Source organism: Triturus cristatus, chromosome 9 (genome assembly GCF_964204655.1).
Source record: "Triturus cristatus chromosome 9, aTriCri1.1, whole genome shotgun sequence".
NCBI classification, from domain to species: domain Eukaryota; kingdom Metazoa; phylum Chordata; class Amphibia; order Caudata; family Salamandridae; genus Triturus; species Triturus cristatus.
The window spans coordinates 459,446,529-459,471,923 of record NC_140592.1 but is presented as its reverse complement, the minus strand read 5'-3'; the positions used below and the strand labels follow the sequence as shown (position 1 = coordinate 459,471,923).

At 46.9% G+C, this 25,395-nt stretch overlaps 1 protein-coding gene across 1 annotated transcript in view; it reads right to left on the bottom strand.

Moving 5' to 3' along the window:
* The window catches only part of SPTBN4 (spectrin beta, non-erythrocytic 4), a 1,597,753-nt gene that overhangs the window by 987,144 nt on the left and 585,214 nt on the right, over positions 1 to 25,395 (bottom strand). The window contains exon 16 of the mRNA XM_085625377.1: positions 23,195 to 23,951. Coding sequence (XP_085481503.1) covers positions 23,195 to 23,951 — 757 coding nt within the window. The remainder of the gene's footprint in view (positions 1 to 23,194; positions 23,952 to 25,395) is intronic.

The following is a 25,395-nucleotide window of genomic DNA, read 5'->3' as shown; positions in this document are numbered from 1 at the left end:
ATCACCAGGAAGATTCCTTGGTGGGTCAGCCATTTTCAGAGGCACAGGGGCTTCTTGCATAGGGTCTGTGACCCCACCCTGTTTTTCATAGTACCACATGGTGTTGGTGTTGTACATAAGCACCTGTAGCAGCCTCCCTTGATGGATGAAAGGAAGGCTTATAATGCCAAGTGGATGGCCCTCAGCTCCAGGAGGCTGATATAGAGTCGGGGCTCCGCCGGTGACCAGAGGCGTCTGAGCCCCAAATCTCCCAGATGGCCTCTCAAACCCAGAAGAGATGCATCAGTCATCACTGTGAGTAGCTCTGGGTGGGAAAGGTAGAGGGGCCCGCTTCTAACCCAATTGCAGTCCAGTAACCAACACTCGTGATCTTTTGCATTCAGCTCAGACATCTGAACGTGTTCTGAGAGGTTCCCCTTATATTGGGCCCACTCAGACTTCAGATCCCGCTGTAGTGCCTGCTACAAACCATCAGTCCCAACAGCTTCGTAGTGAAGCTCTCGGAAATCCAGGAACTAGGCTTAAAGATCGATATCATAGCTTGAATGTCCTGGACTCACTTTCCCAGGCAAACTGTGTCTAGAATGGCTCTAATGAAGGGAAGCGTCTGAGAAGGAGTCAGGTGTGACTTCAGCATGTGACTTTGGCACATTGATAGTGAATTCCAAAGATAACAGGAGGTTTGCTATAATCTAAAGTTGGTTGACAAAGGACTGGGACGAGTATGCCTTCAACAGCCAGTCGCTGAGGTAGGGGAAGACTGGCACCCCTAACTTCCAAAGATGTGCTGCAACCGTCGCCATCACTTTAATGAACACCTGAAGAGCATTGGGGAGTCCAAAGTGGAGCACAGCAAACTGAAAATACTCCTGTCCCGCCACAAACCGCAGGTAGCGCCTATGTCCCTGCAGTACGAGTATATGGAAATAGGCATCCTGCAGGTCGAATGCCACCATCCAGTCTCCAGGGTCAAGAGCAGACCAGATCTGGGCAAGTGTGAGCATTCCGAATTTTTCCTTCCGGAAGAAGGCGACGAGATGGCGCAGGTCTAAATCGGACGTAGTTCTCTATTCTTCTTTGGCACCCGAAAGTAGCGGGAATACCAACCACAACCTACTCCTGGCACGGGAACTCTTTCAATAGCTGCTTTGGCCAAAAGGGCCTGCACTTCCTGCCGCAAAATGGAAAGATGGTCCTCCATCAGTTTCTGAGGGGATGGTGGAGGATAAAGTGGTGTAGAAAGGAAAGGTAGGGCATAGCCCTTCCACACAATTTGCAGGACCCACATGTCTGATTTTATGATCTGCCAACCCAACAAGAAGGTGTCTGGGCTCCATTAAGAGAACGGTAAAGGGGCTTGGCAGATGAGGCTGCAGGGGGGCAGTGGTCTGGGTGGACCAGTGACCTTGTTTGCGGGGGACGATAGGCACCATGGCCATGACCTCGAAACTGCTGGGAGCCGTGCTGGGGTTGCATTGGCTGATGGTCTGTGGTACCTCTGCCCAAGCCTAATGCGGGCTGGCGAAGTGGGGCAGATAAGTCCAGGGAGCATGCTGTGGCACTGCTCTCCTTGAACAACAAGAGAGCGGGGTCTGCCTTGGCCCCAAACAGGCGAGTCCTGTCGAGCTGCACATCCATGAGGGATGACTGGACATTGCCTAAAACAAATGGTGGACGGTAGCCATGCGGGGCAGCGAATGACAACACTGGGCACATGTTGGGTTGGATGGCTGCCTTTCTCTGGTCAGACGGACATGTGCACTATTAGTGAGCCAAGGAAAATTACAGCCCCAGCCCCCCTGATCCCCTAATGAACTGTGAGTTTGGCTGCCCAAGCCAATCCTCGTGCTGCTTTCATGCTGTGTCTGTAACATGACAGCAAGGGAGCAGTGTCTGGACTGGCTAAAGGGAGGCACGGTACTAGGACTCTGGTGCAGTGTCTGCACATTGAGGAGGCACAGGGGTGGGAGGCTACTGTTCATAGGGCATGGCCAATCACTGTATGGCTTTATTGTGAAGCCACACAGTGAGTGACTATTTCTCCCTTGCTGCTCAGCGTCTCTTTCTCTCAACGTTGAGGCATAAGGGAGTGGTGGGAACTGGACACAAACGAGAACACACCTGTGACCTGACCTCACACTAGATTGAATTGTCCTCTTAGTTTCTTCTGAACACATCTACACAATCTGAATGTCATTAGTCAGTACAATTGAATTGATTTAAATGGTTTGAGGTGTGTGTTCAGCCAACCCGGCCCCTTCTTTCATTTCACTACAGCCTTTTCTTTTCACCTCGTGTCGGAGACGCTGTCACACGGCAGTGTACAAAAAAAAAGAGAGATTCAAAATGGATGAGTATTATTGAGTTCTTATAATTGGATTGTGGCTGATTGCGTACGCTGCTGTGAGTGTAAACTAGTATATGTATTATGTTTTAAAAAGTCAACGACAACAACGACGATGCACAGTACTGTAGACTAGAAGTAAGATGATGGTGCCTAGAAAGGGGGAGGGTAAAGAAAAGTACGAGGTCTCCTGCACTGCAAAAAAGTCACGTAATAGGAAAGAAGAAAATGTGCATACCAATACCTTATTTTAACTAATCTATTGCAAGAATAGGTCTGCAGCAGTTTCACAGTAAAGCAGTTAAAATAAGACACTCAAGTGCGCTGTCGACTTCTTTTTTTAGTAGATTTTTGTAAAACATTGGCGTTTTTTTCTTTTCCTGTACAAATAAATCCGATTGCCAGCATATAAATGCGCAACTCCTCATCCTTTCTTTGGAGAGTAATGGGCATCACTAAAATCATGTAGAACTGTTCGCTGGAATCTAAACTGTACTGCTATGATCAGGAAGTAAAGACTGGTGGTACTAATTGCCGCCACAAGCACAACAAGAATTGGTTTCACAAATGCCAACATATTTTAATGCACTAATTAAATACACTACTTAAACGGCAGAACCACTTACACCAACTGATAGAATGGCATTTGTCAAACAAGAGAACCGCTACTTCCAAGTAAAGTCACAAAATGGCGTCTAAACCATGAGACTACTTGGCCGCACAGCAGGGGCGGTTACAAGAGTGAAGGAGGTGTTAAAAGTATTTTTAAAAAACTGCAATGGAAATGTGGGAGCGACATTTTATTCATGGCCTGTAAAGTTAGTCAGGCGGCGTGGATGGGATCTTTATTACCTTACATTTACTTACTCAGTTGATTTATTAATTATTTCCGTCTCCAGGGGTCTCCCCCTTGTATCGCCGAGTTGATTTATTTTTGTGTACTACAATTCTCGTGCGCAGCTGGCTGGCACAGAAATAAATTACAGGCAGCCAAGCCGAACTCCCTCGGTCCGGAGTCAGAGAAGCAGCCACGCCGCGGTGTAAAAAACAAGCATTGGCATAGCCAATAGGTCTCGCCTTTGGGACCTTAAAAGTGTTTAGTTATCCAACACAATATCCTTGGTGCAACAACATCAAGTGTTGCATGGGTAAACACTTATAAGGTCCCGAAGGCAATACCTATTGGCTATGCCAATGCTTGTTTTGAGTGAGTGGCTCGTGCAAGTATGCCACTGTGAGGTAGAGATGCTGCGAGTGCTTTTACAGGAGCCCCTGTGACACTGCGCCACTTCAAAATGTATCTTGGGTCTGGTGTAATACTTCAAGCCCCTGTTCCCGTCTTCTCGCACCCAATGCATCCTCAAATGTCCCATGTACAGCCGGGGTTGACACTCCTATTACCCCTGCCCTCCAGTGACACTTTACCTATCACGGGTTGTGGTGGTGGACGTGGTGGTGGTGGTGGATTTGGTGGTGGTGGGCGTTTAAAAGATGTGTTATATCAAACCTAAGGTTGTGCTTGGAATTTAATTTCTTAATCGATTTTTAAATATCAACATATCCGACAGGTTAAAAATCCACCTCATACTAAAATATTACAAGTAAAAACACTGAACACAAAAAGCCAGAGAAACATGCCATTGGAAGCCACAACCAGCATTTTACTATCAACAATGTGCACACAAATGCATACAATAACAACATAAATGAATCAGTGAAGGGAAAAGGGCAATAGAGACACGATGGGTGGAAAGTCAGTGAACCAAAAAGCAAACATCTAACATTATCCCATAATGGACACCCATGATGTTCTAAACCATAGATCTCATGTATTTTTTCATTTTTAAATCATGGCTACCGAAAACTTACATCTATCAGTTGTTTAAAGACTTCTTGTGGACCATATACATGGGGATATATATGTTCCCAAAGCTCACACCCAATTCGACTAGCCCCGTTGCGGCGGTCGATTGGTCGTTTCAGCTGTCTACTCTGTCATTCACTCCATTAACTTATACTGTTCTAATGTCCTTATATTGTAACTGCCTTGACTACCTAACTATTTATTGTCTTTGACTGTATATATGTATACACTTTAATCAAAAGATCTTGCATTATATGTAAAGCACTCTGATACCTTCGGGTCTATCTAGCGCTATATAAGACCTATAGATAAAATAAATAAATAAATAATATCGAAGGTAAAGTTTTACTGAAGCAGGCACACAATCTGCATAAGGACTGGAAAGAGAACTGCAACTGGTTCTCATTAAATTTTAAAGTGAGCTTTTCACATAATTTCACATACTTTTGTCCTCTACACAACATATGCAGTATCCACAATAAATGTATAGTTACAAATGTAAATAGACACTTCATTAAAGTCACCGGCCAGTTCAAATTACAAATGTTCTTCCCTATCCGTGGATTTCATGTGCAAGCTGTAATACACTCGTTAGGAGAAAAACCAAAGGAAGACAACCTGAGAGCGGAGTAAATCTCTGTTTCATATCCCCCTGTGTGCTTATGAAACAATAGTTCAATGTGTATTTCCTTGAAAATAGGAATACAGCAGGAATAGATATTTTTTAATAGTATTGGGCATCTGTTCTTAAAATGGTATTCGCAACACCTGCTTAGGGGGCCTGCAACTGTTTGGAAAATGAAATAATATAAGCAGATTAATAAAGTACATATACACATAAAAGCAAAATGTAAAATTCAAAATCGAAAGAATTTGAAATTAGAGGCTAAAAATTAGATTGGTAAATTAAGCTTGATTCGTGGGCGCAGCGCAAGTGAAGCAGACAGAATCTAGTATGGATGATCATTGGCCCTAATTCAAGTATCGGTATGTGTCAGCAAAAAGACAGCATGCATTAAGAGACAAAAGACAAAGGGATAAACTAGAGTCTAGCATATCACGTCTTTTATAAATTAAACCAAAATTTGAAAAGCTCTAACCTTCCCTTTAATTTCGATTTTTGCGTTTGTGAATTAAATACATTTTTCCTAATGCTTCTGTTTTTTTGTGCATTGTTTTGATGTTCAAATCATAGAAACTGTTCAGACCGGGGTCCCCCTTACAGTAGTGATTCAGCGGGGGTCCGAAGAAGTCCAAAAGTTAAGAACCGCTGTTATAGTGTCTGGGAAAGGATCAGGAAACAACAGCGCAAGTGATGGACCAGGAGTTAAGTCCATAAGATGGAGGTATAGTTACTAAGTGCCAAGGAAAGTCCACAGTGAGCTGTGGGACTGATGCTGGATGTGTTGGATAGAGCTGCAGCCATTTAGTGCCTAGGGAAGCAAATCCAGTTTGGTTGGATTGTGCTTAGGTCACACATAGACTTGAATTCATGAAGTATCACAAGAAACCCTTGCAGTGGCTGTGTGAATGTGGATGAGTCCACAAATGTATGACGTTACAATGCATACATTCACAGCGCAGTATTTTACATTGCGTTTGTTACAACGCAAGTCGTTACAACGACTTGCGCTGGAGGGCGCTGGACACAGGAATAGTATGATTTACTATTCCAACTCCAGCCTATGTAACAATGGGGAAGGTGTTGGATTAGTAAATCATACTATTTCTTAGTTTAGAGCGCCATCCAGCGCAAGTCGTTGTAACAACTTGAGTTGTAATGCCCGCGATGTAAACATACCGCGGTGTAACGATCACGTTGTAAACGTCGTTCTCCTGAGTCCACTGGGTAGAGGTGCAGTCATAGGGAGTCAGGGGGAAGCCACAGAGACAGCTCAGAGATACTGGATGGGTCTCTCGGATGGTGTCATAGAGTGTCTGTGGCCAGCTCGACAACCACTGTCAGATAATATTCAGGGATCACTGGATGTAACCACAGTCATGGAGTATCTGAGTGAAACTAACCGCAAACTTTGTGTTTGTAAAGATTATCCCTTCTCAAGGGATTGAAGTGATTGCTATAGAGTTCCCATTCTGTCCATAGGTAGCAAAGTTAGACATTTTTGCGGGCTGTGGTCAGCAAAATGAAGTAGAACCCTGATAGGAGGACCTGTTCCTGAGTTTAAATTCAATTTCTTGTAGGGAAAGTTGAAACAGTGCAGATGCACAATCTGGCGTAATCTAGTGAAAATAGCCTCACGATTAATAAAGAACGCAGTTTTGTTGTAAAATCTATACATAAATGTTTGCCACTGAAGAACAGGACCCTCAAAAGCACAGGCCTGGGATACAGCTGTAGTTGAAGACTGCCTATCAGAAGAGGCAGCAAGAGCTGTGGAACTGTGGATGGGTCCGTTGGATGCAGTAATCGCAGTTAGGTCTCTGGGATGGTGCTGTAGTTATGGAGTGTCAAGAAAAGCTTGCCCAGAGCTGCGATACTGTGGTTAGGTCCGTTGAAGGGTGATGCAGTCATGGGGTGTCTGTGGAAGCCGATCTAGAGTGGGTGCATTGTGGTTGGGTACACTGGATGGTCATGCAGTCATGAAGTGTCAGATGGGAACACCACCACTTTATGAAGTATCTGAGAGAGACCCACAGAGAGCTGTGGTGCCAATTGTTGGGGTGAATGGACGAAGCCAAAGTCATAGAGTGTCTGGCAGAATCGAACCTTGGGAGGGCTGTATGACTGGGGTCGGGTTCACTGGGTGGAAACGTAGCACCCTTGGGCACCTGAAGTAAATGTTGTGGAGTCTGGCTCTGTCCATGAGGTGGAGCAACATATGCAGGTGGGGTTGCCATCTGGCTGTTTTCTTAACCAGCATGGCCAGACTTTAATGCCCCAGACAGTACAAAAATGTAAAAATCACTCAAAGCCTGTATTTTTCCCCTTGTCAGTACATACTTTAAACAGTAAATGTAAGAACATATGTTAAAATGTGTTCTAGAGCTACCTTAATGATCAATGACCGATAATAAAATGAGACAGAAAAGCCATGATAAAAAATTAATCACAACGATTTTATACAAAATTCTATTAAAGTATCTTGTCCTGGCGTATGCAAAGTCTTAAAATGTAAACAAATACCCAGCATTTTTCTGTGGGAAAAGTGGCCACCCTATCTGAAGGGCATTTTACTGTGTTGCTGCGGGCCTAATGTTGTGAAGTAGCAAGTACAGGGAAAACACCATGCTCATTGGTCAAGTCGCACCTGCCAGCCTGTATGCCAAGCAATTGTATTTATTAGCTGTGGTTACCACACGGTCACCAGAGTGCGAGTGTTAGCGTGAGCATGATGTAGTCAGGCCACATCCCTTTTCTCTCAACACTACAGGCTTACCCAGGACGGCGAGCGAGGCATGAGGATTATGTTGGGAGTCCAGACTGAAGTTGCCATCTGGCTGGGTTTGTTTTTACTGGAATGACGAGTATTTTAATGTCTCGGATGGTACATAAAGTAGAAAAATCACCTAAAGCCGTACCATTTATTAATAAATACTTAAAATAGCAAATACAAGCAGAAAAGGTGTTCTAGTGCTACCTTCCTGGCTCGTAATCAATGTAAGAAAGATGTGTTAAAAAATGTATCACAGCGGTTTTATACAAAATGGTATTCAAGTACCATGTCCAGGCTTATGCACAATCTTAAAATGTAAACAAATTACCAGTTATTTTGTGGGAAACGTGGCAACGCTCGTTGCGATGCATTTTAGGTTGTTGGTGCGGGGCTGAACAGTGGGTGTGAAGCGGCATGTCACAGGGAACACACTATGCTGGATGGCGGGGTCAATGCTGCTCGCCTGTGTGCCAAGCAGTCCTCTGTAATGATCAGTACAAAAAAAATAGTAAAATCACCTAAAGCGGTTTCTCTTATCAGTACAAACTTAAAATTGCAAATGTATGCAGAGGTACTTTAAACGTGTTCTAGAGCTGCAAGGAATCATGACTGTTAAAGTGATCGCGATGCACTTAATTACCCGTGACGGAGAAAAGACAGATGGCGGCTGCACACGTTCACGCGCACATGCACGCAAGCCTGAGGCCAGCAAAAAGCCTCTGGCAGCACTTTGAAAAACCCCTTACTAAAAGTCGAGCAAGCAGCGCATGCGCTGCTCTAGGCTCACACTAAAAATAACTAACGATCATCTAAAAAATGCACAATTGCAGACAGAGTAGAGTGAGACAGTGAGTGCTGTGCTTATAATAAAGCAGACTGAGGCACACACTGTTATGTACACATTCTGATTCTTAGGGACAGCCAGGGGCTCAACTAGAGCCAAATTTCGGAGGGGGCTAATCCTTACAGCAATGTAGAGCAAAATTTCGGGGGGGTGGGGGGGGGGGGGTTAATACATTTAGCAATGTGTCCTTGTATAATGTAACTGATAGATAGATAAAAAAAAACTACACAAAACAAAACAAACCCGCCCCCCTTAATAAATACCACATTGAACTAAGACCTTAATGTCCAAAGTAAAATTCACATCGCTTATCAGTAGGATTCAAGGTAAATGTAACTGGTTCTCATGCAAAGTGCCTCAATCTTTTTGGTGGAGTTCGAGCTGTAAAAAGCTGCAAAAAAACCAAAGCCTAAGGTTACTTTTCAGGAAATGCATTCTCACACTGTGGCATTAAAAGTAGTTTGCAACTTTAAGGAATAGGCAGAGTGGCGATGCAGGGGCTCTAGGAACGGGTGAAAAAACAACAAAGCCTTGTTATCAAGTTAATGGTCTTTCAAAGACCTGTGAAATTGTCGGGTGCGGCTGCGATAAGACGCCAGACCAGCCAGCCCACAGCAGCTCAAGAACTGTCTGTCTGTGTGTGTCCGGGAAGCTGTCTCAGCCCGGGCTGACACATACGACGGGGGGGCTGGGGCGGAGGGGGGCTGAAGCCCTTTGAGCCCTATGGGAGTTGGGCGCCTGGCGACAGCATACATGATACATCCCCGACACCAACATGCACAGGGTGGGGTCCGTGGTCCAAGGGTTAAGTTAGAAAATTCTAACGTAAAAAGAGAAGAGTCAGCCAGGGCATGTCCGGTCAGGATTCGTCTTCTTACGTTAACTTTTTCCAGTCTTCTCTGAGCCTGTGACAGAGAGACAGAGTCCTGCTGTTCAGCCTTGGAGGTGTGTTCCTAGCTTGCTCTTCACAGGTTTTGCTTCGGAGGCTGCGTGCCCTGAGCTGGGGCGCAAGTCCCGATGGTGACAGAGTTGGAGCCAGCCCCCACACTCAGGCCTCAGAAAGGTCGCTGTCGCTGACTGACATTACTGTTACTGATTCACTTCAGCTGTGCGGCCTCAGCCTCCACTCACCGGCTCCACAAAATGTTATCATTTTACTTTTCCTCGGATCTTCGCTCTTTGTCTTTTTAATGTTCGGGCGTAAGTTTATTTATTTTCTTACCACTGTGATTCTTCGGTCTCAGGAGCAGAAAGTCTTACTCATTGGGTACGGGTTGGCAATCAAAAAAAGTAATATGGTCAAGGTTCTCCCCAAGATAAGAGGGGTGCTGCAGATCATGATGGCTTTGTTGGCCCACTACATTATGAAAAACAGCTGCATCATCTGCAATGTTTGTAAATGATGCAGGTGGTTTTGATGATGTAGTGGGCCAGCAAGGGAAGCTAATGGAGTTACATCAGGATGGGGGTGATGTGATCATATTTATTCATCCCCTGAATGAGACGTGAAGTACCTTGTAGGGTGCCCTACTGCCTTTTATTGTCTATTCCTTGCTATCTCATTGTGTCCAGTCAAACAAATCACAATAACTTCTATTTTCTCAGTAGGTTTAATTTGTAAAGGCATATCAATAAATAAATATATGCAATATTTGGCATTGTTATCTCAAACTCGGTTATGAAGTTCTCTCGTTACACTGAATAAGCAGATGTCATAACTACACTTTCACATTTGCTTTAGTAACCATCTTGCTTTCTCAAATTTGCTTAAAAATCGACCATTTGCCCACTCTTTCTTCAAGAGTTTCCCAGGGGGAGAAGCCCCCCGAACTTATGACAGCCAAGCTTGCTCATTCACCACAACGCACTCATCTACAACTTTTAAGCCGCACCACTGTTATATATCACCAGCCACCACTGGGGGCCACCAAAACTCCGATTTCTACTGCAGGTCGAGTATGAGGGAGTTAATGTATAGAGCTCAGCTCTTAACAAATTATCTGCTTTTTTAATAGATTTTCAGTTAGAAAATCTTCCCTGGATATCTTATTCAAGATCAGCTGCGCTTTACTACCCACTAGAAGGTTGTTTTGGGGATTTTTTGGCAGGGAACATCAAGAACTAACTGGAACTGGCAAGTGTGGAAGACAGCTGGCTCCATGTCTCAGCCCTCTGTGGAAGAAATACTTCTCTTCATAAAATGGCATCCCTTGGCTGCGACAAACCTTCAACTACAATCACAAGATCCGTTAGGGAATTTGCCTCTAAGGAATCTCCCTCTGAAGGGGATGATTCAGTGAGGACCTTCAGCGCCCTACAAAATGGGTTGAAATGAAATGTTACCACACAACACAATGACCACATTAACATTAAAATAAAAAGATCAAGGAAAAACAGCAACAGATACACATGCCGTTCAAGAGTGGATTGTCACAAAATATTGACAGCAGATGTCTCACTAGCTGCAGAATGTTCAGCTCTACAAGGTTATATTTTCTGACTACATTCTGGGTGTAATAGAACCCACCAAAGTTATCGGTTGCAGAGCTTAGGTACATGACAGAGCACACGACAATGCGCTAAGAACAGTTGCAATTACATGCCTTCCAAAGAAGAGAGTCACAAAAATGAACTTAGCTTGAGATGTCAAAATACCTGTAGACAGCCCGGGCCATAGCACCAAAACGCAACTGATCATGAGATGCCACCGAGGTGGTGTGAAAAAAGCCCGCGTCAAAGCGAACCTGTTACTGTAGCAAAGTAAATGCAACCAAGGAGACCCTTTAAAAAAAATATTTAGATATTTGCAAAGCGACAGATTTTTTGAAGGGTATTATCATTATAAGATTTCCATATTTATGTGCTAGAATACATATCCCTTCTTTAAAATAATGTAATTGATTGATCATCGGTAAACTTTGTTTTCTGGTTTTCTTTTAATTAAATATTCTTCGTATGTGCTCCTTCTCTCTATTTTCTCTGTTGATGCATTCCACATTGTTAATTGAATATGTGAATAACGCCGTTCAAAAATTCTGTCGCATTACAATTATATGTTTTTTGTTAAATCATCCCCTAGTTTGCATTGACTTTGTTAGTTATATCCAAGCTTGCAAAGGCTTATTGGGTTGCCATTTTTTTGCATGACTGTTATTGTACTCACTTACAAGAATAGATTGCTCACATTCAAACGTGATCCAAGCGTGTGCAATGTGGGATTTACCTTTGTGAATCAGGCCCATAGACATACTCTGCATGGGTTTTGGGGACGATGAACTGGATGGTACTCTCAAGGTTTGGCCTGGCGCACTAACACTTTAAGACCACTTAGGCCCCGCAAACTCAGAGCAAGCACTTAGTACTGAACTTTTGCGGGTGCAGCAGTTTGTGCATGTTAATCTATCCATACCTGCTTCACTGGGATTGGATGCAGTATCAGTGGTAACATCAAACACTGCATATACTTATCTCTTAAGAGTAGAAAAAGGAATTAAATGTATACATTGCTCATCATCACCTCCATCAATAAAACCATTCCACGCAGAGCAAAGTGTAGCAGAAAATGCAACTATTGTGAGATTGATGATCCCACCTGGCCCTGCCCCGCTGCTGAGATTTGCGATTATGTGTCAGGTTTCGGGGTAAGACACCACTCAGGAGAGTGATGACACATGCCAAATGGAAGAGATGAAACATCTCAGTGGAGACTACAATCATGGCAGTCAACAGCTTCCATGAACTTCCACAAACATGTCGCCCTAGCCACCAGAGGGCCGGTAGCTGTTTTGCAAAGGGTTAATGTATGCAGAAGAAGTCTTGCAACAAAGGTCGTTTGAGCTTCCTCGCTCGACAATAGAGTTCGCAGTAGTGATTCTGTTCCCACACCTTTATTGTTTTTCTCCTTTTTCGGGTCCTGTGGACTCACTGTCACACTTCCTTGTACTGATCCCTGTATTTGATGTTGGACGGAGCTTGGTATTTTGACTCAGCTACTTTGTTTTGACCTTGCTCCAGTTATTTCCTATGATTTGGCTTAGTCGACTAGGAATCTGTTCTTGACGTGGCTTCAGATGATCCCCTTATGGTTTGGCAACTATCATTCCGCTTGACGGTGGAGTGGAGCACTACTTGTCTTTGGATCTGGGGCAAGTTTCCAGGTTTGCCTGAGGGCTAGTTACAGCGATGCTTCACCTCACACTAAGGAAGCTGCCTCAAGTATTTCTATAGTACTTGCCTATTATAGAACCCTTCTTCCATTATCTGATCCTCACTGTCTTCCACTTTCTCTCTTGACAGTGAGTCGTACTGTACTTCTGTGATGCCGTGCTATCCTGTATCTCCGAGAGTCCAGTCCAGGTCTTCAACGAACCACTCTGCTGGAAAAGAGTCTCTCTCTCTCTCTCTCTGTCACTCACTCTAAACCCACGCCCCTCTTCCTGTTTTAATAATCAGGTGTTTCCTACTTTCCTGGAGCATGATACAGGCAGTCCGATCATGAGAAGGCAAGAATAATGTTGCTGTCCTTCGAGCAGAGTTTCAAGGGTTATGACAGTTTCAAGGGTTATGACAATCTCAGCGATTAAGCATATCCCTTGCTACCAGAGATTCTCTGGACTGCCCCTTCTGGGGTGCTTTTCCTTGCACCTGGACGTGTCATTTTGTTTGTTGCTTGATGGAATGATAGTGCACATTTACACACCTGCTAGAGTTGCATTTTAGAGAGGCTGGCTAGCTCCGAGTTGAAGTGAAGCATCTGACACAGTAGTGGGCAGAAAGAGTGAAATCAAGTCTAATGTAATGTGTACGCTTATTTGATATCAATCACCTGGTGTCAAATCTACAGTTTACATCACAGCACACAAGTCTGTCAGCCCCACCTCAAAATAATGCACAGCTCCCCAATGCTGTGATACTGTCCAGCAAGTGATAAGTACATTTCTATCGACAAGACTGACATGCCTTGCAAAAAATACCCAGGGGTGTAGCTCAGTAAGTGAGATTCCGGGGATATGAATCTCAAACAACCCAAGTAAAAAACACAGGGGTCCGCAGGAAGGAGGGGTGAGATGACCAATGTTCAGATTTGGACTGTTCATATGAGGAACAGGGTCAGTACTGATTTGCATTAGGTGGGTCTCAGTCTAGAGTGACAAAGTGGTAAAAAACTGTGGCCTGGAATGCTACTCCAAGCAATTGCCAATGGTTAGACTATTTGCAAACGTGTGCCATCACCTTTTGTGTGTTAATTGCCAGTAGCATGCCTGGAAACTCAGACTGATAGAGTTTTCCAACCCTACTACTGCCAATGTTTGTGAATTCCAAAACTCAGTACATTTGTGCCCATTCAAGGAGTACTTCTATGGGTGCAGATTTACTACTTTTTTAGTAAACTGGTCACTATATATATTTAAGTTCTGGATCCCAAAATAAATACGATAAAACAGATGAGGGAAAAGAGATCACCTAGAAAAACCAAGACATACATAGCAGACCCAACTCAGAGCCAGACCCATTTACTAAGCCAGGAATGCATTTATTATTTGGGGGTGTCACATCCCAAACACCCCCCTGAAGCTATGGCCTCCAAATTTCCGAACAAGCTGTGCAGTATCACCCACACCAAACAAGCCTGTCTACCTTTAGCTCAAACCAATGCAACATTTCTCTCTTTTGTGATCAAATAGGAATCCAGTGCATATTGTTCATGGCAGTCAAACACCGGGCTCCAAATCCTGAAAAACCTGTTTCAAAATCCTGACTAAAAATAAAAAATATAAGAATATATATATTCTGAAATCCAAAATCCTTAGTCTGAGTCTGTCCTTTTGTGCAAAAGAACTTTAAAAAAACTTTAAAAATGTTTCCCTCACCAAGTCAAACAACAAAATGTACACTTATTTAATCCCTATCTAGAATGTCCTTTAAGGAAAATCACCACAGCATGTCTTCTCCATATAAAATGAATTAACAGCAAATATCTGCTTCTATGGGTCCTTCCTCTGGAAAGTTTGTAACCTACAGAAAGCAGGAGTATTTTACAGCTTTAAGAATTGTTATGCTGGCATTCATAAGCCACATTTTTAAAAGTCTAACATAAGTAGAATACCATAAAAAATATGGCTGCTCGGAGTTCATCCAAACAAAATCGCCTTGGACCAATTGAAAGGCCAAAGAATTATGAAAAATGTATTCTTGGATTGCCTATTTGCGGCCATACAATGATCTAACACAACAGTGCTTCACCTTTTTTTACTTCTATGGACCCTTATTGAATCACTACTTGAATCTGGGGACCCCCACTGAGTCATTATTGTAAGGTGGGGACCCCCGGCCCAAGCAATTCCTATGATTTGAATCTCAAACAATGCACAAAAATACAAAAACAAGTATACACCAAGCAAATGCTGAAATATTTGAATATTTTGTTTGGTTCACTATTAAATATAGAATACGTTTTCACAACTTCAGTTTTGTTTCTTTAATTGAATATATTTGATCAATTTTAAAGTATTAATTTTAATATTATTTAATTTTGTAGCAGTCACGGATCACCTGGGTAGACCTCGGGACCCCCAGGGGTCCTTGGACCAAAGGTTAAGAACCGCTGATCTAACCAGCCTGTGAATTCTAAACAAATCTTATGCTCGAGAACCTCTCATCACACCAAATGCCAGCTAGTATTTGGTAGTAAAGGTTTATTCTCCATAGAATCCTAAATCACTCTGATTTCAGTTATCTGGAATTTGATTTATTATAGGTTTCCACAAATATGAATACAGCCCTGTAGTTATTTGTGTAAACACAATTCAGAAAAATGCAAGACAATGACAATATAATTTGAGGTGTGAAATTCTCCAATATTGCTTTCGTGTAAATTACGCCAAATTTCAGCAAAATTATGCTTAATTACATTCCAATGCAAATCTATCATTTTGTGCTATATTTTAGCTGCAAATATATCCTTGCATCAATTTTTGATGCTTTCGCAGTAATTTAACAGCATGGCGTGATTTCAGGAATTTTGCATAGTAATCATAACGCAATATTCCCAAAATAACTGGCATTGCCCCAGCATAATTTAAATTCTGCCTGGGCCTAAATATAACGATAGATTACAGAGAAAATGGGTTCAGTTTTATGTTTAAAACGTTTTTATTGAAACAAAACAAACCATGGGGGAGGGGGATAGGAGGTTAGGGTACATATAATACAGTAAAAGAAAAAGGTGCAACTCAAGAGGGTTGGCGAAGGATAGCTCGGTGGTCCAGAGGAAAAGCACAGTAAATGAAAGGCAAGAAATGCAATCTGTGGGATCCCTGCGTGCATATCCAACACCCCAAATCTGAGCAATGAAAGCCAGCAGCAACTCAACAAAGCACAATCCACCCCCCCCCATCCCTCATCCCCCCAGTAAAGAAAGGAGGGAAAAAAAACAATACCCCAACCCCCCCGTCCTATGGTCCCGCGCCAGATTTATCCGCCCCAAAAAGCCCCCCCCCCCCCCCCCCCCCGTCTCACATGTGATCTAGACCGCCGGGATCGCCGGCGGCGTCAGCCTAAGAAGCCTAAGATACCTCGGACAGGTGAGCTCCCGGAATTCGGTGGACAGCAGCGCTAGAAAGGGTTGCCACAGCTCTTCATATTGGTCTATCTCCCCCGCCACCGTAAGCGACAACTTCTCCATTCCCAGCACATGCCAGAGCCTATGCAACCAACCCGTAATGGAGGGGACAGTGGTGGTGCGCCAGTGGATAAGGATGTTCTGGACCGCAGACCCCAGCGCAATCGCGATCTGCCTACCCCTGCGGGACTTCAGTGGGTACATTAGGTCATTGGGGAGGCCCAGCAGGACATACGCCGGGAAGCGCGGCAGCTCTATCCCAAAGTGCTTATCCACCTCGTCCAAAACTTCCTTCCAGTAAGCGGTCAGCACGGGGCAATCCCAAAGAATGTGTGAGAGGGTACCCTCCTGCCCGCAGCCCCGCCAGCACCCCTTGTCAGTGTGTTTATGCATTTCATACAGTCTCTCCGGGGTGTAGTACCAATAAGTGGACACCTTAGTAAAGGTCTCCGTAAGGCCCGTATGATATGCAGAGTGCCGCGCCCGATACGCAATTTTGTCCCATTCCTTGTGGCTGAGCGTCCTACCCAGTTCTCTGTGCCAGCGCTCCCTCCCCGGGTTATAATAGTGAAACGGCGGGGGTTGTAGGTACTTGTACAGATCGGTAATTAGCTTAGCGTCGGAGGTCCGGGTAGCCAGCCACCTCTCATACGGTGTAATTTGACGAGCAGCGGTGTCACGCACCTGGGGCTGGAGGGCCCAATGCCGAACCTGCATGTAGCGCAATCTGTCCAGCTCCGTCAGGCCGAATTCCTGGCGAAGTTGCTGAAAAGGAATCACGCCCTCCGGTCCATAGATCTGGAAGAGCACCCTGCAGCCCGCATGCACCCAATGGGAAAAAGCTCCCGGCTCCATCACTGGGGAGAAGTCCGGGTTGCCCACTATGGGTGTGAACGGCGAAGGGAAGGGAAGGGACCTCCTAGGGTCGTCCAAGGTCAACAGGACATCGTCCGCATAGAGACTAACCGTGTGGACATACTGGCCCATCTGGACCCCAATAGCATCCGGGTTGTTGCGAATCCTCTGAGCAAACGGCTCCATGTAGAGGGCAAACAAAAGCGGCGAGAGGGGGCAGCCCTGCCTCGTGCCGCGTTCGATAGCAAATCCACCGGAGCTACACCCGTTGACCCGCACCGACGCTGAAGGATGCTTGTAACAGTTGAATACCATGGTGCGGAACTTATCACCGATTCCCAATTTCTTGAGAACCAGCTCGAGATACGGCCAGTGAACTCTGTCGAAGGCCTTCTCCGCATCAACGGACAGCAACATCCGCTCCCCCGGGATCCGCGAGGCCTTCTCCAGAACATGCGTCACCCGCTTGGTATTGTCAACCGTCTGTCTGCCGGGTACAAAGCCAGCCTGGTCCGCCTCCACCAATCCGGGGAGGCGTGGACCCAGCCTGGACGCTAGAATCCCCGTATACAACTTGAGGTCGACATTTAAAAGCGAGATGGGTCGATACGAACCGCAGAAGGCCCGGTCCTTCCTAGGTTTCGGGATTACCGAGACCGTCGCCCTCAGGAGATCCGGTGGGATGGCTCCCGGTTCGGAGAAGGAATTAAATAGCCGAGTAAGGACAGGGGCCACAGCCGTGCAAAAAGTCTTGTAAAACAGAGACGTGTACCCGTCCGGGCCCGGGGCCTTACCATGTTTCAGCCGCGCGATAGCGGAAATCACTTCCTCAACATGGATATCCCGCTCCAGGTGGTTCGCCTGAGCAGGATCCAGCACCGGAAGGGTCACTGACTCCAAATAGCCTTCGGCATCCCGCGGCGAGGAGGGCTCCTCAGCATACAGCGCCTCGTAGAAGCCGCGGAAAGATTCCGCTACCTCTGCGTCCCCGGAGACGACCACCCCGTCCGTACCCACCAGTTCCCTCACGACGCTACGCTGCTGCGTGACCCGGAGCCGGTGTGCTAGGAGCTTACCACATTTGTCCCCCCCAGTGTAGAAGGCATGCTTCAAGCGCAAGGCGGCATACTCCGCCCTATCAAGATCCAGTGCCGACAGGAGCTTCCTCGCAGCCTTCAACTGCCGCCACACCCTTGGCGCCCCCGTGCGGCGGTGGACCTGCTCAAGCTCCCGGACCTGAACGGTCAGCTCGTCCCTTTTCCGTTGCCGCTCCCTATTTTCGGCTGAGGAGATGGAAATAAATTCCCCCCGGAGGACTGCCTTCAATGCCGCCCACTGTGTCGCTTGTGAAGTGTCGGTGTTGCTATTGTGAGTTAGGTAATCCTGTATGACCTCCCAATGCGCTTCACTACAGACTTTTTGTGTAAAAGGGTATCCCGAAGGCGCCACACCCCCCTAGAGGGGGAGGCCGCCGGCCACTTGAAAACGCCGGCGACTGGTGAATGGTCAGGCAGGGTCAGGACCCCAATGTCCGCCGCCGTGGCAGCAGCGCGCATCGGTCCACTCACCAGAAGATAGTCCAGCCGTGAGTAGGTTCGGTGTGTGTGTGAAAAGTAAGAGTAGTCCCTATCAGTGGGGTGCATGGAGCGCCAAAGGTCGTGTAAGTCCATTTCCGCAATCCGGGCCTTCACAGCCTGGGACAGTTCCCCCGTCTGCGGGGATCGCTGCGCTGATCTGTCCATCACAGAATCGAAGACAATATTAAGGTCTCCCCCCAAAATGACGTGGCGGTCGGGAGAAGCAGTGACATCCACTAATACGGAGTCCAGGAAACGCTCTTGGTGGTCATTTGGGCTATAAACGGAACCGACTGTAAACGCTATGCCTCCTAAGCGCATGCGATACGCAAGAAGCCTCCCCTTCTGTTCAGCACACTTATACAAAACCTCCCCCCTAAAGGAGCTCGCTAGAAGAATGGCTACCCCCGCCGTCTTGTTCGCTGCCGAGGAGAAGAACTGGGTAGGGAACTCAGCAGAGCGCAGCCTATGGCAATCCCGGGACAATAAGTGGGTCTCCTGCAAGAGGCAAATGTCCGCCTGCGTCCCCTCCAGCAAAGATAAGATCGCTCTGCGCTTCACAGGGTTATTCAGACCCTGAACATTAAGGGTCACTACCTTTAGGGCCGACATTCCTCCCGGGGATCAGGAACGCCGTGCAATGGGCAGGGGATCAGCGGGTGGGGCGCGCGGGGCAATCGCGCGGGACAAGCCAAAACAGACCAAGCGTGGGCACGGACGACATCGGACGGAACCTCCCTAACCCCAGAACAACCCCTACACCCACCCAAAACACAACCCTGGCAACTAGCCAAATGCAAACCTAAACACCCCATTGTCCCAGTCAAGCCCCAAAACGGGCAAGTCCGTAGAAAAAAAACGAAGTGGACGTCCAGCCACTCACCTCCATCCGCTCCCCCCCGACCCCCCCGCCCCATACCCAGCATTTAAAGAAGCTAGAGGCATCTCCCCCCGGAGTGAGTGTTAGGCCGTCAAGGCCACGCCGGTGGAGCCGGCCGAGTCCCTGGCCGCCGCCCTCAATGCGTCGGCCATGTCCGCCCTGATGGTAGGGGAATCAGGACGCCCTGCGCTGGCCGCCGATCGTCGCCTCGCCGACCTCTGCCGGCTCCGTCTCTTCGAGGGCCTCCACGACGGTGTAGCCCCTTCCTCCTCCACCGCCGTAAGCCCCAGGACCCCACAAATGTCCTGCAAGGAGCGTAGCTGATGTAGCACCCCATTCCACCGGAAGATCAGGCGGAAGGGATGTCCCCAAGAGTACGGCGTCTCGTGTTCGCGCAAAAAGTCAGTGGCAATCCTGAAGGACCTGCGTTTCTGCAGCGTGATGGCGGAGAGGTCCTGATAAAGCGCCACAGGCCGCTCCCGGAAAGTCAGGGGCTGTTTCCTGCGGGCCTCAGTCATGATGCGTTCCTTCAGCGGGAAGTCGGGCAGGAAAGCCAAAATATCCGGTGGAGGTGCCGATGACTGGCGCTGCCGGCCAACCCTATGTGCCCTATCAATGCGAATAGGGAAGTCCACAGCTTCCCCCAGGATCTCTCGGAACAGGTCCTGCAGGTAGCCCCCCAGATCGGACCCCTCGTCTGCGGACGGCACACCACGCACTCGAATGTTGTTCCTCCGTGACCTGTTCTCAAGGTCCTCAGAGTGGGCCTGGAGCTCAACACACTGCTCCCGGAGGCGGAGAACGTCCTGTTGAAGATGGACTATCTCCTCATCCCGGCGTTGGGCCTCCGTCTCCACCGTTTCAACGCGCTCGCCAAGGCCCTCCACTTCCCTACGCACTTCCCGGACCTCGCTGGCCACTTCCCGCTTCAGTGTCTGGAAGTCCTCTTTGAGGGAGCTAAACAGTTCTTCCATAAAGGACCTCGTTACCGGTGGCTCCCCCCCAGTCACATCCGCCGAGGCCCGGGAAGACCCCGGCGAGGGCTGTGTTCTGTCCCGCAGTTGCTGGGCCCTGCCAAGCATGTCCGGCAGGGTGCGGTCCCCCCTCTTCGAGCCGCCTCTTCCAGTCATCGCAAACACTGCGGTCGACGGGTGGGCACAGGTCCAGCCGCCCCAGGGATGCCCAGCCGCTGGCAAGCGCCCGACGTGGGGGTCCCCCCGCAAGCAGAATCGCTGCGTCACAGGCGACAAGATGGCGGTTCAGTCCGGTCACCGCCAGCCGCGGGTGCCCATCCGAGACAGCAATGGAAGCTACAGTGGGGGGCTCCTCATCAGCACGTCCCTCAGAGAGTCAGCCCGGCAGCAGTGACGGTCACATACATCCACCAGCAAGGGCTCCGGTGAAGGCCAACACCACTGATCCCTCGGGGACAAAATGGCGGCAGGGCGGGGCAGGGCAGAACAACCAGGCCCGGCGACACCACCGGGGCCCCCTAAACGCACAGCAATCAGATAAGTTCCACCGCCGGTTTCAGTCTGTCACACGCAAGGGCCCAGATGGTCCGACCCCAACAGAGAGTCCGCCGTACTTCGGCCAAGGGACAGGGGCCCACACAGTGCGAAGTGTCGCCGACACAAGTCTGAGTGCCAAAGCACCCGTCCTAATTCTTCCGCACCGCCGGTTCCCAGCCCGCAGAGCTCCTTCACCCTCCGTCGAGCGACGGGTCAGACTTCCTCCAGATCGCAGCTTTCAGCACCAGGCCCAGCCGAGGCGCCCGGACAGCACTCCGATGCGCTCCGCCTCCCAGGCCCTCCGTCGCTCCTCGAACTCGATCGGACTTTTGGGGGACTTCCCTCGAGGCGATCCGAACCAAAGCGACAACAACGTGCGCGCCAGGTGCTCCGCCGCACTCCTCTCACACGCTGAGCCTCAGCGGGGGGAGAAAAGCGTAAGAAAAGGGCTCAAGCTTGGCCGGGCCGGAGGAGCTACGGGAGGAAGCGTCCGCTCACCCTGCCATCTTGGCCACGCCCCCCCAATGTCATGGGTTCAGTTTTATGGAAATTCTCCTTTTCAAACAATTAAAGTGCAGGTACTTAGTACCTGGCACTTGAAGGCACTGGATGTACCGACCGAGAAGGGGACTCGTTTTATGCTTTTCATATGCATATTTGAAACTGTATGACCAGATGATTAAGCCTACATAACTAAATTTCGAGACTATAGTTAGAGATGGACAAGATTATAAATTCACATATTGTGCTGAGCCAGTGATTTGGCTTTTCGCCAAGGGGCGAGCCGAACCATCAAAAGATTTGGCATGGATATGACACAGCAAACATCATGTAAAATCCTAAGAAAGGCTATTTAAAATTAAACATATTTTTCTGGAATTATGTGTTTCACATTAGTACATTAGGTTGTATCTCTGCACTGCTATTTGTTAAAATGAATAGTTTTGACCATGAACTTTTTCATGTCCTAATGTCACTTCCACAAGTGAACTCAGAGATGTCAGTTTGTCATGTAACGTGTATATATGGCCAATTATGTGGTTACATCCAGAACTACATTATTGTCTCATAAACCCTACACAATTTGAGGTTTTTATGTAGCACAGATCTGAAGGGGCTCCCGTAAATGGATTTTAGATCAGACAGTCACTTAAATTGAGGCTCAATCAACTAAAGTTATTTGCCTTGCATCACATAATTTGGTCAAGTGGAAAAGCTGAGATTTGAGCCTAGGTTTCCTGGAAACACATTCTGCTATGTTCAATAAATATATCACATTAGTTCAATCTGACATTAAATATCTATAAAATGTCATTCTTGGAAAAAGTGCAAAGTTAAGCATGATGTAATGCCGGATTTAATTTTTGGCTTAATATCAGTGCATTCTTCAAAGACTATAGACGGAGAAGGTCACCCAGCAGCGTCCCGTGCAGGTAAGTGCGTTAGGGCCTTGTTGGGGGGTGGGGGTCGGAAGGGGAGTGGGATTTCGACGGACGATGATGAGGGAGAATTAAATAAATAATGCATTTTCCCTCATCATTGTCCGTCGAAATCCCCACCCACTGGGTCCCACCCCTCTTACCTGCACGGGCCGCGGCTGAGGTCAGCATCTCAATGACAGCCTTTGCATTGATTAGCGAAACGAAGAGGACTCTCACATCTTGCAGAGCTTTCTCTTGATTACAGCTCTTGAGTGAGAAACATGCAAATTGCAGCTCTATTGCTGACAGACACACAGAGCAGAAAAACATCTATTTAGATGTCGTGTTCTGAGTTTAGCCGGTTTGGGCTTTTAAAGGGTGGTGCCTGGAATGCTCGTTCAGTTTTATTTTGGCTCTCTAGGGCCCATGGAACAATGGCAGAGCCAGAGCTTGACAGTGAATTTGAGCCACGCTCGAGCCTTGCGTGGCTTGAAAATCTCTAACCTGTTGTGTGACCCAAAATGATGGACCCCCCCCTGCCCCCAACAGAATGTAAGTCTCTAATAGGTCACAGAAATTCATTGTCCTTGGGCTGAATGGAGCCTCACCTGGAATGTTGGGGTCCCCGGAGGATTGGGGGTCCCCTAGAGGGTAAGGGGACTCCCTGCACAGCAGTATTTGCAGGAACCTGACTTATACCCCTGTCTCTAACTGTAATGAAATGTGAGTTGCTAAGTACGGCATTAGATTTTGAGTGACGGAGGATTGACATGCTTCCGATGGAATCCTTCTATATGAAATAAAAGATAGTACATACTAATGTTATAGAAATCAACTTTCTCAACACTAACAGTATTGCAAATACATAATTATGCTGATTACCTGATTGTTTAGGCAGGCCTCAGCTTGTTTAACATCTCTCAAAAAAAGGTGAAAGATATGTGACTGGACCAGAACCTCTCTCCGGCTCTCCCACATCTGCAACAGCTTATTCCAGCCAACATCAAGCTTTTGAAGCCATTGTTGTAGAGACAGGTATGGGATGTCAGCCTCCTCCAGGGCTAGCAAGTCGTGGACCGCTTGGATCTTGTTGTAATCTTCCTCATAGTGGTTAATGTCCTCCTTTAGGGCAGCATGTTGGTTGAGAAGCTTCTCAGCCTCCACCAGGTTGCTGGGCAACTCTTCCGAGGCTACGGCTGTTTGGGTCTTCACTAACCAGGTCAAGAAGTTGTCCAGATCCTGAATGAACTGCTGTAGCCGAGTGGCCACAGTAAGAGAGTCCTCACAGCCCTGCAGGGTACGCTTTAAGGCCTCCCACTCTTCACTTATTTGCTCAAATTGCAGGAGGATTTCCATTGCTTGGGCCGGATGAGTGTTGGCCAGAGCCTCTGCATCTTGCTGGAGCTCAATCAGCTTTGGGGCAATGGCTACCAAGGCAGCTTCCATAGTAGAGAGCTTCCGCTGCAGGGACAGAACACCCCCCATATCGCTGCTGTTGTACTGTGTAGATTCAATGGCTTTTCGCTTCTCCCGGATCTGAGACTTGGTCTCATTGCACTCCAGCAAATAGTTCTGGATCCGGAGGATGGAGTTTAGGTTGTCCTTCTTCTGCTCCACAAGTTCCACAATGCGGTTCCACCTAAAAATCAGAAACACAAATGGTACTGAAACATGGATTTTATGATCCACGAGTGATTACAGGCTACACATTACATAAATGTACAAGCTGTATTTTAGTGATCTTTTAACATTCAGTTTACATGTTCCCCAAAACACAAGGAGTCATGAGTAATACAGATTTGTTTTCACTGCATTTTACTTTGATTTGTTGAGCGCGGCAGAATAGGAAAGAGAGGTGCAATGGCAGAATGCAGAAACAACTATGTTTTCAGAGTTCTGTGAAATATAATTCTTATCGGGCGATGGGTTCCAAAAAGAAACTACCTGAGAGAGAAAGAGTTGATGCTTATGTATGCACCTGGTCAGAGGTATATCCAGAAGCATTGCAATAGATGAATGAAAGCTAGAAAGCAGTTGATATAAACTTAATATACACAGTTCTCCAGCATTGGATCTTTCATAGATTCACATGCTTGAATCATTTTACATAGTTGTGCTGGGAATCCTTGTAATCTCCAAACAGCAGTGTTTATCAAATATGGCCCAAAGAGCCAGGGACACTGACACTTTATTAGGCTGTCAGCATCAGCAGTAGACCCAAACTTCAGCAAATAGGAAGGAAGCAGCCTGAACCCAACACTATACCTCGTATTTCTCATGTACAGTGTGTGAAAGAGAGTTCTTCAGAGCGCTATTTTGTGTTCAATTATGAAATGCATTTTTTCTTCACTTCCTTGAAAATGTTACTATCTATACTGGCACAATCTCTCTGTGTTTAATTTTCCTTAGACTTTGGTCAAGTGGAAAGTGAGTTTTTGACATGGAAGATTCTCAGAAGAAAGCTCTTATCGGAGGCTGCAAATCTTGTGGTAGGAAAACAATTTACAAGGAACATACCCACAAATAATGCATATGAACAAATTACTTATCTTCAGTAACACCTTTTCTGGTAGAGACAATATCTAGCTACAGATTCCTTATCTTTAAATTTTCCCAAGCGTCAGACTGGATCCAGAAGATTTTTTGAGAGCAGTGCCCCTGTACACTGTTAGGTGGCGTCGGTCGGCTCCGCGTGGCATCGCCCACGTTGGAAGTGATGTCCACGTCACCTATATAGGTGTCACCTTGGCATGTTGATGTCAGTTACTTTTCACAACTTTCCACGCCAGAATTGCAGAGCCATGAAGTGCACTGACACTGGTGTGTCCAAACTAGGGCCCTGAAAGGGATCAGCCCTGACCCTAGAAATTTGTCAGCAATGTGGGGAGGATGGGTGGCTGGATAAGGAATATACGGCTAGATATTGTCTCTACCAGATAAGACGTTACCGAAGGTACGTAACTTGTTCATCTAATAGAGACATCTAGCATTTGAATAGATGCCCTAGCTATGCCATCCTTGGAAATGGGTCTGCAGACACATTTAAACTAAGAAGTCCTGTAGGACTAAATGGGTGAGGTGCC